The 12,547-nt window shown below is 32.4% G+C and overlaps 1 protein-coding gene across 12 annotated transcripts in view; it reads left to right on the top strand.

The window, feature by feature from the left end:
• The first annotated feature begins 2,989 nt into the window (after positions 1–2,989).
• LOC117102707 (cell wall protein IFF6-like) overlaps positions 2,990–12,547 on the top strand; it is a 31,149-nt gene continuing 21,591 nt past the window's right edge. For 11 of the 12 annotated variants that reach the window (XR_004444459.1, XM_033243109.1, XM_033243108.1 and 8 more), the window contains exons 1-8: positions 2,990–3,126; positions 5,263–5,364; positions 6,722–6,772; positions 7,321–7,413; positions 8,376–8,429; positions 9,442–9,480; positions 10,189–10,230; positions 11,017–11,091. Coding sequence is in view for 11 of the 12 variants with exons in the window: in XM_033243109.1 (XP_033099000.1) it covers positions 3,090–3,126; positions 5,263–5,364; positions 6,722–6,772; positions 7,321–7,413; positions 8,376–8,429; positions 9,442–9,480; positions 10,189–10,230; positions 11,017–11,091 (493 nt within the window). In the remaining variant the exon portion in view is untranslated. The remainder of the gene's footprint in view (positions 3,127–5,262; positions 5,365–6,721; positions 6,773–7,320; positions 7,414–8,375; positions 8,430–9,441; positions 9,481–10,188; positions 10,231–11,016; positions 11,092–12,547) is intronic. The other variant, XM_033243100.1, reaches the window with a different exon arrangement.

Raw genomic sequence — 12,547 nt, 5'->3', positions numbered from 1 at the left:
TAATGGGTCCACAAAGAATGGGTCCACATTTTTAAAAACAGTGGGTCCAAAATGTAATTTAATGCATAAAATGTGTCCACTTTTTGAAAAATGGGTCCAGATTCCTCATATTTAGCATATTGAATTTATGCGTAAAGTGGGGCCACCCTGATTGTCCCACACTGTTTGAAAATCCTGCTACGGCATTTGTATAAGCATATGGTAGGACCTATTCGTGTCACAGTCAGATTTAGATGCCATTATTTTGTTATCATAAGGCAAGTCATACGAACATAATACAAGCCACGGAATTTAGGCCTACATAAAAAAAAAGATAATACTATAAAATACGTTAAATATAAGAAAAATACAGTTTTAGGCCTTAAAAGATACCGTAGTGCATCCGCTGAGACGGATATTAAACACTAGTTAATATGGGGCCTATTTATTATCTAAAAAACTGTGTTGTGAAATCTGTGTTTCAGGGGTTTTCACCAGGATTTTCCCAACCGGGGTCAGATGTTCCCGACAATAGGGTGTGGGGGCCGACTTCCCGACGAGAGCGTAAGTGGGCATTGGGCGTCTAAATCTCTAGGAAGTGACCCAAGGGCTAGCCCCGGATGGAAACTATGTACTGTAATACGGTGGCCTATCTAATTATCGATTCTGATAGTCATGGCCTAGGCCTATCTAAATTTATGTAAATATAATTATTTCTTTTCCCCGACGAAGCGTATTTTCTGCCCGACGAAGTGTATTTTATACCCGACAGGGGGGGGGGGGTGAGTGTTCTCCCCTCACCACCCCAGAGCCACAGAGTTTGCGGCATTCCGCTCCTCGGTTTGCGAAAGTCACGTGGTACACACAGTCCATTTTTGTGTCGAAATCTTCCCGACGAACACATGATAAGTAGGCCTATAGGGCCTATGAGTTAGGTAGGCCTACATTACACAGTATTTTTACATGTTTAATTGTGTTTATGATGTTATTACTTAATTAATAACTACTGTATTTAATATCAAAAGCGTGATTTAGAATTTATTTTTAATATTTTGAATAATGGCACGTGTTCACGCGTGCTTGTTAAATGCGAATTACATAGAAATTAAAATTGGAATGTTATTGGTTCGTCTATTCTATGACTGAAAAGACCTGCCTTTCTTTTCAAAAAAGTTATGATTTGCTCTTTACTTACTGTTTTAGTATTTATAAATAACAATAATCAAATTAATAATAATATAAAATTAGTAGGGCTCGCTCATATTCAATTTTAAAGAACAACAATCTAGTTTTGACGTACGGATCATTGAAATCAAAGCCGGCGAAGACTAAACGTAATGATACTGGCTGTTCAATATTGGACTGCCAACACTGTTTTTGTTTTTAATAAAGCGGGCAGGAAAAAAACGATACGGTAACAAGACCAATGAATTAAGGAGACAACGGATTGCCCTTTACTTTTTAAAAACAATAATTTCTGACGGTGATAATTTGGAGCAGGTCTACTCTCAATTTGTGAACGAAAGTCATGCTGCTCACTTCACATATACTATTTTAATATTTTATTACTATAAATAATAATAATAGGAGTGATTTTTGGCAAAGAAACCTTTAGTTATATGATATCATTTGTTTATTTGATTATGATTTCGAAAATCACTTGTTTCTCTTTGCAAAATTCAAGGAAAATTACTAGGATATTCTGTTGTTTTATTTTCGTTTTCCCACACACATTAAATAACAACATAAATGTAATCGAAAATATTATAAAAGAGTAGGCCTAACTAATCTTCATCATCATTATCATCCTATAATGTGCATAAACCTAAAATCTTAATTACATTTTGATAGACATATTTGATTAATTTTTGCTGGTCATCATATATCATTTATTTTCACCAAAATAGCAGGAGCCACTTAAGGGTCTAGGGCAGAATTGCTTGATTGAAGAATGCTTGCCATAAGAATTAAAGTACTGGTTAAAAATAGTAAATTAATACAGTATATAATATAAAATTGGATATAAAGTAGTAAAATCATAAAAAGTATATCTATAAATATAGTTACATGAAATTTAACTGCTAAAAAGATTAAATTAAATTAACCAGAGCGCACATCGCGTTGGACACAGAACGCGGATCATCGCATTGGATACAGAATGGCTTCTAAATTCTCAATGTCGCAACTCTATTCTATCTATGGCTCTGAGCCAAAGTTACTATTTAACGACTGTTCGTTTAATAATAATGTTCGCTGAAAATTCTAAAATGATTAAATGTTTTAATCAGAATTGCCCAGCCTTAATCTACGGAATGGATTGGCGGGCGATGTCGTGTGGTTGCAGAATTTTTCAGGGTACATTTGTGAGTACTTGCCTACTGTAATATATATCAAGATATTACGCACTAGAATTATTGTTTTGGTCAAATTGACTAGGTTCATAGTTAATTTGACCAACGTTAATCCAATGAGAACACGGATACAGCATAACCCAATCACAGCTCCTTAAAAACCGGGGCCCCAGATCTTCTGACACCCCCCGGATATCCTTTTTTTGAGACATAAGTAGAACGTTGTTTAATTAAAATAATTAATTTTTATAAAATTTCACTATATAACAGCTTATTTAGAAAAATGTTTTAACATCTTTTAATTGTTATTAAATCACATTATTATACATTATAAACATTATTTTACTACTTACAAAAAAATATATATTATATTTATGACACTAAAAAAATTCAAAAATTCGGAATATGAATCTTTCATGACGTGAAAAAATTCGTCTGAATCTGGCTGAACCGTATACCTCCTTAATGCCCAAAATTGTGCTTGGATCGGTAAAATGATATTTCAGTCGACGACCTCGTTTTAGTACCAGACAGAAGGGAACATTTCTTCCTCCCCCCCCCCTCCCCTTCTTTCGCCTCCCATTGGCGTCGACAGTGTTAACTTCCAGAAAAAGCCATGCAAACTAAATTTGTTACAGATTAGCGCCACCAATGTAAGTTGAAAGTCGGAAATTCCCATAGAGCTACAGCAAATCCACACGCGCGGGAAAAATCACCTTGTTGTTTGATCAGGTTTGATCGTAGATAATTATTAGTGAAATGTCTGGACCTACTACTAACAGTACGCCTAGCGCTGGTAATATAATTATAAATATAAGTACTAGTATATCAGGTATCTGTAAGATTAGGGTATGCTAGGCCTAGGCCTAATCTTACCTCTCTGTACTAGGCTAGGCACGCCTAGAGTAGTAGTAGTCTGTAATTAGGCCCTAGGCCTAGGACCCTTTCGTTTCGGCCGTGCTGTATGGAACACGTTTTTCTATTCATGTTTTCAGTCAATTCGATCGATTGAATTTAATAAAGGAAGAGGTAAACTTCTTTAATTGAAATCCTTGATAATATTGAACCAAATGGACGTACACAAAAAATTTCACACATACTGCTGTAAAAGATTTAGTAAGACATGTTTCGGGTTTCACCAAACCCTCATCAGTTGTTTTTTATGTTCACTACTGATGATGGGTTGGTGAAATCTGAAACATGGCTTTTATAATAATTATGCATATTGTCGGGAACAGGTAAAAACGGCAAAAAACCAAAACGACAATAGGCCTAAGTCAAAACAGCAATGACTAAAACGGCAAAAAACCAAAACGGCAACGCTTTTAGACCAGATATGGCAATGGACCAAAGGCAAAACGGCAATAAGTCAAAACGGCAAGACCAAAACTGCAATAATTCAAAACGGCAATAAACCAAAACGGCAACACTTCCAGAATAGTATAACAAAATTCAATAGTAAAAAAATTGGGGAATCACAAGTAGTAAGTATTTAAATAATTAAAACTTTAAAATATAGACCAAATGAGGCTAAACAATCTATGTCATAAAAGTAAAAATGTGCGAAAGAAAAAAAAAACACTTTAAAGAGTAACAACATTAATAATAATAATAATAATAATAAAATAATAATAGTAATAATAACAACAACAATACAACGTACAAATTCAGTAGTAAGAAAGATTGGGAAATTAAACAATATATAATTATATACAATATAAAACCAGTGAACATTTAAATAATTAAAACCTTAAAATACAGATAATTAATGAGGCTAAACAATTTATGTCATGAAAGTAAAAAATGGGAAAGAAAAAATAATAATAATAAGTAACACTTTAAAATAACAAAATAATTCGTCATGGATGTGTAAAAAAAAAAAAAAAAAAAAAAACGATTATAAAATTATAAACTGCTGCCCGCGCCCGGTGGCGCTTTAGTCTTGGCATCGAATTTTGCTCCTTTGCCGTTTTGGTCTAAGTATGTTGCTGTTTTGGTAGTTGACATTGCCGTTTTGGTCTGTTGTCATTTTAATACTTATCATTGCCATTTTGGTTTATTGACGTTTTGGTCATTGCTGTTTTGGTCACTGCCATTTTGGGTTTTTGACATTTTGTCCAGAAACCGTATTGTCAAGTAAACCGTATTGTCCTGTGGGAAAAGCAAACAAAACATTCTCACATGCCACTGCTGGTATTTAGGTAATTTTGTATTAACACTTAGTTAAAGTTCCTGATTTTTCCTGAAACAGATGGCATTCTGCTTGTCTAGGTAGGATTGGCATTAATTCATTATAATTTATTTAAGTCAGCATTTTCCCTCTTATGAAAGGTTACTGACTTTCACGCCATGGTGATGCTCCCATCTTCCACTTCTTCCCATCTTGAGCATACTCCTCATTTAGACCATGGAGGTATCAATGTTTAGACCAACCTTACTGCTTTCTTTCTTCTGCATATCTTTTCATATAAACTTTGGACTTCCTTTTCTATGCCATCCTCTGTACCTTTCTGCATTGTAATTGTATCTTCTATATAAACTTGCACTTTATGTTCCCCTTGACTGGTCAGGTGTTAAACTATTTATTGTTTTCTAGAACCATACACCATAAACAAAGTAGCTACCAAGTCTGAACACCATGTTTTTTTTATTGATTATTGAAGATCCACACATCCTGCTGATTAAATAATTGTAAAACTAGGCATACACTATTTTATGTTTACTATCAACTTACTGTATGAGTAACCTATATCTCATGGATCAAATGGTTCAATAAAAATATCGGATTTAAAAGTTCACATCATCATTATCTTACCTAGACTGGATCCTGTAGCTATCTTCTCTAGACTTATATAGGCATGCTGAATTTAGAGTGTAAATTTAGCCTTTGTCATGAAATTAATAATAATTGACCTTTTTGACTATTTTCTAGATGTTGGTAGTCCAATTTGGAAAGAACACCGTAAGGATATATTGCTAATATCGGCCATTACAACCATGATTACAGGCATTGCAGGAATTTTATTTTATATAGGTTTGTTGTCATGCAATTTTCCATGATATTTATGGCAGATACAGATGGTACTGCCAATTTAAATTTTAATGACAAATTTCATTTCCAAAATGTACCATTCCAGGGAGAAATCCATGGTTTTCATAGTTGTTTCAGAGTTACCATCAGAAATTTATTGTAATTTAGTCATGACTGATAAATCAAAATTTTGAAATTTTATAAATTGGACACTTGCATACAAATTGCATAAATTTTCTATAGAACAGCATCTTAAAATGGATAAACTGCATATACCATGTACTTTTTTCCTTGCTTCTATTCCATCAAGCTGACTGCAGGCTGATTGCATAACTAGTAATAATTTCCCCTGTGTACAGCATGGTCCATGTTAATACCTTGATTTATATATTATGTGGGTCACAACACAACTTAAAAATGGTTGTACAATTAATTTTTAAATAGTCATCTGATGTTAATTCCAAAAAAAATGAATAAAGGAAATGTGGCAAAGACAAGCCAAACCAGTCACTCATCGCAAAAATCGATTTTGGGTTATTAATACAGTGTTAGAGAGTAAAATAATAGCTATAAAATGGTAAAAAAATCATTCAAATCGGGCATTTCCTTATGAAGTTACAAGCGTTTAACCACACAGCTGTTTAAAGAACAATATATGAGAAATTAACCGTCAAAGTTTATGATTTCAGGCATTTCTCATGCAGAAACTATCTTTAAATCCTTAAAAAGTATTGTTTTAACATTGAAAATGGGGGAAATAACAGCATAGAATGATGTGTAGATATATGTATAAAGGTTAGTTTAGTGCAATAAAATAGATTTTAAAAAATTTGACATTCCAGCATGTTTTAGCCATTTTCTCTGAAACACGATTTGCGATGAGTGACTGGTTTGGCTTGTCTTTGCCACAAATGTACAATGACTACAACATTTTGCTCATAGAAATAACCAAGTTTTTGGGTTCATACAACCAAAAAATGGTTGTACCATTAATTATTTAATAATCGTCTGATGTTAATTCCAAAAATGAATGAAGGAAATGTATAATGACTACAACATTGTGTTCATAGAAGTATGTACTTCAAAACTTAATTTACTGCCATGGTGCAGTTAGACAAAAATTCTTTAAGGAAGCAGTAGTAAAATCTTAAACAAAAAACAGAATTAAGGTCAAAACAAAGGAAAAAACAAAAAGAAAAAAAAAAACAATTAAATTTCTGTATCACTGATTTATCTCACTGTGATTGTTTTGAGAAGTTTTAGACCTTATACTAGACTGCCTTTAAGGTGTTCTCTGCTCATATATTCAAATTTTTTATAGTATTTTGATTTCATTATTTCTGGTTTGTTTTTTTTCAAGCTTTTACAATTTGTGATAAAATTGAAGAAAGAAATGAAGAAAGCCAACAAGGTAAGAATTCAATGCACATTGATGGTTTTTGTTGGTGGGCTAATATGGATTACACCTCCCAGATAATGGTCACATGTTCCCAAAAATTATAAAAGCTATTAAATCAATAATTCAGTTGAATTACATGTAGTAATTAATTAAATCATACTTACTGCTGAAATATAAAACTGTAAAAATATATTTTTATATAGTTAAATTGCAGGTAAAATACAATGTGTATGTGTGCATGCCTCAAAAATACAATATTTAGTAATTTAAGCTTAACCAAAGCAGGAAAATCAGAAACAGAAAAATTGAGAAAACTGATACTACCAACTAGAAATGAGCAATTCTGCATGGGTGTAATTAGATATTAACAAATGAATTTATTTCCGTTGTTTAGATTTAAATATGAATGATATGTCAGTAGGTCTGATCTACAGCAACATTAATTTTAATATTTGATTAGCCTCCCATTGCTATGTGCTTGTTACCATTATAATGTATTTGATCTAAGCTTCCTATTCTTTTTTTTAATAAAATAAATACTCTGTTGTTTTTTTTTCAAGTTGATGGCAGTCCAAACACAACAACAAACAAAAGTTGGTTTCAAAAGCACAAATGTTCAGTATTGCCAGCAGTGATAGCATTTTTTGTTACAGGTTTGTTGCTTCTGCATCTGAAATAATTAAATTTTATTCATCTTTTATAGTGTGCTCATAAATTTTAACCTATATATCTATCACTCAAAATTCATGAAACAAAATTAATTTAATATTTGAGCTAGGCTAATATTCAGTTGCCCTCTACATGATAAAATCAGGAACAATTCTTAGTAGAATGAAAATCAAAAACAAGCCATTGTTATTAACATAGACATTCATAAACACAAGTTGAAAATTACACAAAGATTTTTAACCTATGGTTAAAATATATATTTTGAAACTAAAACGCTGCTCTCGAATAAGCGACACACCAGACATGATTTTTTTTCGCTAAGCGTCGCTCTCGATTCAAGTAAATAAGCACTTTGTGTAATGAAGCACATTGAGAAACGGTAATAAGTACAATATATAGTGTTCAAATGAATAGCAACACAAATAAGACAAGCATACAGTATCTTTATAAACATTTATTTACGATGATGCAGGGCTTATGATATGTCTACCTAACTACAGGAATATGAGAGATAGGTAACATGGGAACAGGCATGGAAAATGCCATGCCAATATTTGTTAATAAATGCCAATCTTGAATAAGCGCCTCACTGAAGCCTCTAAAATGTTATAAGTGCCGCTGCGCTTAAAAGGATTTACGGTAAGCAGGCTTTAGCCGTCTAAAATTTTTTAAACATGCATGTTTTTATGACTGTGAAATAGCCGGGATTATAGCCTAGTAATTTGTCCTAAATGAATACTTTTATGTAAGACCTCTGAAAATATTAATTTTTCAACCATACTCCATCATGTGGGGACCACTACAATAATTAGGCTGAGGTAGGTTGATTCAAACCATCTAAAAATGTTGGTAGCCTCCGTTAAAATCCTGGATTTGTTAATATCTGGGCTATACTTAACAGGACCTACAACTAACTGCCAGCAACCTATTCTTCTTTTTTTTCTAGTTTGTATATTATTTCTTATGGCATGGTGTTGCATAAGAAGAGGTTATAATCAAGGTAAGAACATTGTTTGTTACTTCAATTTATTTTTTGGCTATGGTAATGTTACAATTCTCAATTAGATTACTATTGTTACACCAGTTTTAAACCAATTCGGATGTTACTTATGGACAATAACATTCAATTAGAATTGAGAGATTGTTGAAGATAAGTGTAACATGTGCAGGATATTAAGTGTCCCCTATTTAGCGCGAGTCACCCAAAAAATGTTTTCCAGTGGTCCCGCCTGCATTGGTAAAATGTAGTTAAAAGTCACGTATTTCTTTACTGCATTAGCTCATGCATACGACAAGACTGGAATATACTCTGTATTCTACAAAATAAATGTACAAGAAATGAATTTCCTAAGATGGTAATTTTGTTTTTTCATTCATGTCCCTTGCATCTGTACAGAGTTTATGCATTTACAGCCATTAGAGGAGCCATATTCTGAAAATGTTCACATCTTAACCACAACCATGTTGGGTCTGAGGTATTATGGACTTCCCTATGTAAAGTCTCCCGCAATTTTTTTTTTATTTTGAAAAATTTAGTTAAGGCCCCGGGCCAACTGCACCCACCCCCTGAATTCGTCGCTGCACTAAGATCACCCCTTGGATGTTGCTGAGGTACAACACAATGACAGGATGACCATGTGCATTGTGTAACAAGCGATTCGTAATTTGTTGTGAAAAAGCTATGAACTTCAGTGCTATTTTTACAAAGGAAGAATCATGGAAGAGCTTGTTCTTTCATGCCTATTAAAAACTACCAGCTAATAATAATAATAATATTAGTTCATTCTTACATAGCGCAAGTAAGCAAGCTCTCAATGCGCTGTAAATAATAGGCCTAAATTGGTGACCTCGCTATTGGAGTTGTATTTCCAAAGCCATATTTAGTTTTTTTTTTTTTTTTGTACTGAAAAAAAAAAGAAGACTTTATTGGGACTGACACTCGCAAGTGTTTAATTCAATATATGAACCTTTAAATATGTGTGTTTTCACATTCATCGTTCTTTTTGTTCAAGTTGCAAATTTAGTACTGTCCTGTCCTCGTCGTGTACAAGGTAAGAAGACAACTTCATTAATATTTTATGTTATATAAACCTTTTAAGTGCTACTAGTATTTCATTTCACATGATTGATTTTTTGTAAACTCAATGCATAAATTATTGACTGAGTGTTGGTGTAAATAAAAAATACCAGAACTCACTAGAACTAAAAAAAAAAAAAAAAACCCTGCAAAAGTATTCATACAGCTAACTATTCAAAAACTTTACTGATAAGGACTGAAAATATCCATGCTTCTATAATTCATGCTGTGTTCTCAAACATATATAGGTTGTAGTGATATTTACTTATTCCAGAGTGATGAAGACAAAAATTACACTACTTTTTGAAGTTGATTTACGTTTAGAAAATATGACTTCATCAATAATGAATTATTGTGTATTATGAGTAAATTTCCTGTATGATTAAAATCAAAAAATGGTAATCGGTTTGGTGTACAGGTTTGTAGAGATCATTCCATTCTTAGAAGACTTTAATGGAGAAAGTGTACCTGTCAGTAGCCATACAGTAGTAGCCTAGGTCAAACCATAACTCTTAGACAATATACATTTGATTATAAGACAGAAAATTGTTAGCAAGTTAATGATTATTTTGTCTAATGTATATTTAAATTTTATTTTATTTTTAGGTGATATTATACTTTATTTTGGAATTTAAAATTAATATTGTTTAAGTAAGAATTACTAAATGTTATTTTTACAAAGAGAGAATCGTGGTTGAGCTTGGAAATGCTTGTTGTAATCAAGGTAAGAACACAAATTTAAAAAATTATAATTTTTTTGATAACTTGTTTTGTTAGCCATTCTATTTCAAATTGTTTTCATTTCTATCCTAATGATTAGAAGTTCATTATGTTGATGCTATTTTGGAAAAATAAAACTTAATTATATTAAATGTGTGTAATCGTAGCAGAGAAAGTGAATCACAGAGATATGCCACCTCATTAATGAAAGTCTATGATGGGCTGCTATGGGCAGCCATTAGAGCCAAAATAGTTTTGTTTAAAAAAATTTTTAACAGAATTTATGTGTTTATATAATTTATATATTTAGAATTAATATATGTAAAAGAATTTTATTTATACAGTTTTATAGTAGCAATTCCAAGTATTAACAGCATTCTTGTAAATGGGATTTCTTAAAAATTGGAACCTCTGATATTGAATTATTCTTGCATTGCAGGAGGACGTGTATTAAGAGAACAGTTCAAAATGAGATGATAAACTATTACTACAGTAACATATACATTAAATTACAAGAAGAATATAACACATTTGCCATGTTTCTTGTAATTTAATGTATATGTTGTAATAGTGTACATAAGGTTACAAGAAAATATAAATTAATTATAAGAAACATATAAAACAACTGCCATTGTTTACAATGTGTGTAAAAACATGTAGTTCTACATACAATGTTTTGCGAAGTCAATAGGTGACTAGTTTTATTGTTAGAGATTTCTAACAAGCTTTATTTTGTTGTTATGATACATTGAGCTATTACATTAATATCAAGGCTCTGTGTGTATTGCAGTTTTAGGCAATGATAGAGATGCTGCTGATCAGGGTGAACTACAACCTTTAGATGCCCAGGGAGAAGAGGACAATGGTAATAAGCTTTTTTCAATTTTCAACTTCTCAAATTTAACAAGTAATCAGGTGCGATTTCATGTTTAAAATACATAGTAATGCAGTGTAGTTTATTTATAATAGCACCTTTCCATACAATCAATAGAGCGCTTAAAAGGTGGTGATGGTTTTCATAGCGTTCTTGGTTAGTTTTAGGTTATTTCTTTTAGTTCTTTTTTCATTTTTTTTTCTATCTTTTCTGTTTATGTTAAGCGCATAGAAGCGCCGGCATTATGTGCTATATAAATGTGACATTATTATTATTATTATTATTATTATTAGGGGGTGTTTTAAAGACCACCACACATAGTGAAATTTTGTGCTTTATAAATCTTATTATTATTATTATTATTATGTGTTAAATTAATTAATGATCATAGCTGAGAAAGTAAATCACAGAGATACTTGCCACTGAAAGGTAAATCCATGATCATCTGCTATGGGCAGCCATTAGGGCAAAAATAGACAAACTTCAGTGTAAGGACAATTCCATTTCTGTAAAGACAAATCCATTCATATGTAAAAACAAATCCATCAATGTAACAGACAATTCCACCCCATAAGATTCTATGTACATATTGCGAATCAATCCCCGTACAGAAAATCTATCCCGTAAAGACAAACATGTTCGTCGCAAGGACTAAATTTACATGTTAAAATTAAATGTAAATTAAACATGTAAATTTAAATTTACGTGCATCAGGAAAAAGAATTTTACTTGTGAATTTTTCCAATAAGTGACAATAAAAGTATCTTGTATCTTGTATGTTGAGGCAGCACTTAATTATGCTTTTTGCCATTATTAAGACCCCTATAGCATTTGGCATAGTGTATATACTGAGCATAATTTAGAAAAATTTAGCATGACGGTTCATTGTTTGTAACAGAATTATTTAAAGGGGGGGTGCGGGGATAAGACAAGTGGCCATATATTGCTTATTTAACCTTTCCTGAGTTCGGGAAAAATACTTCAAAAATTCAAAATGTTGAGATGTAACGATAATTAGAGAAACCAAACATGATGTGATGAGACGGGAAAATCAGGTGAAAACGAGGCTGATCACTTTTTTCGGTAGCTTGATACATTTCTAACCAACTCATTAATATTCAAGACCAGTAATTTTTGGCGAGCAGCTGATCGAAAAATCGTCCCGACGATCGAGCAACTAGCTTAGACAATACGTACGTCCAGTAGTGTGAAGTCGTGAGTTTTTGTGATCGTTTGTTTACGTACGCAGTTACAGAGAGACGGTTTTGTCAACGTCAATTCAATCATGGAGGAATAATTCAATTGAATTAATAAACGTATATCAGTCCGATGACTTGATTGTTTATAATTAGGCCTAGCCTATACCCAGGAAGCTACCCAGTAGTGCACTCCTGACCGGGACACTGCTCCAGTCCCGCAGCAGGTGAGTTCGCACGCAGCCTTATCC

This window comes from Anneissia japonica, unplaced genomic scaffold (genome assembly GCF_011630105.1).
Source record: "Anneissia japonica isolate Jap-2015-1 unplaced genomic scaffold, ASM1163010v1 scaffold287628_len271844_cov180, whole genome shotgun sequence".
Lineage (NCBI taxonomy): Eukaryota > Metazoa > Echinodermata > Crinoidea > Comatulida > Comatulidae > Anneissia > Anneissia japonica.
This window is presented reverse-complemented; position numbering and strand designations above follow the sequence as displayed.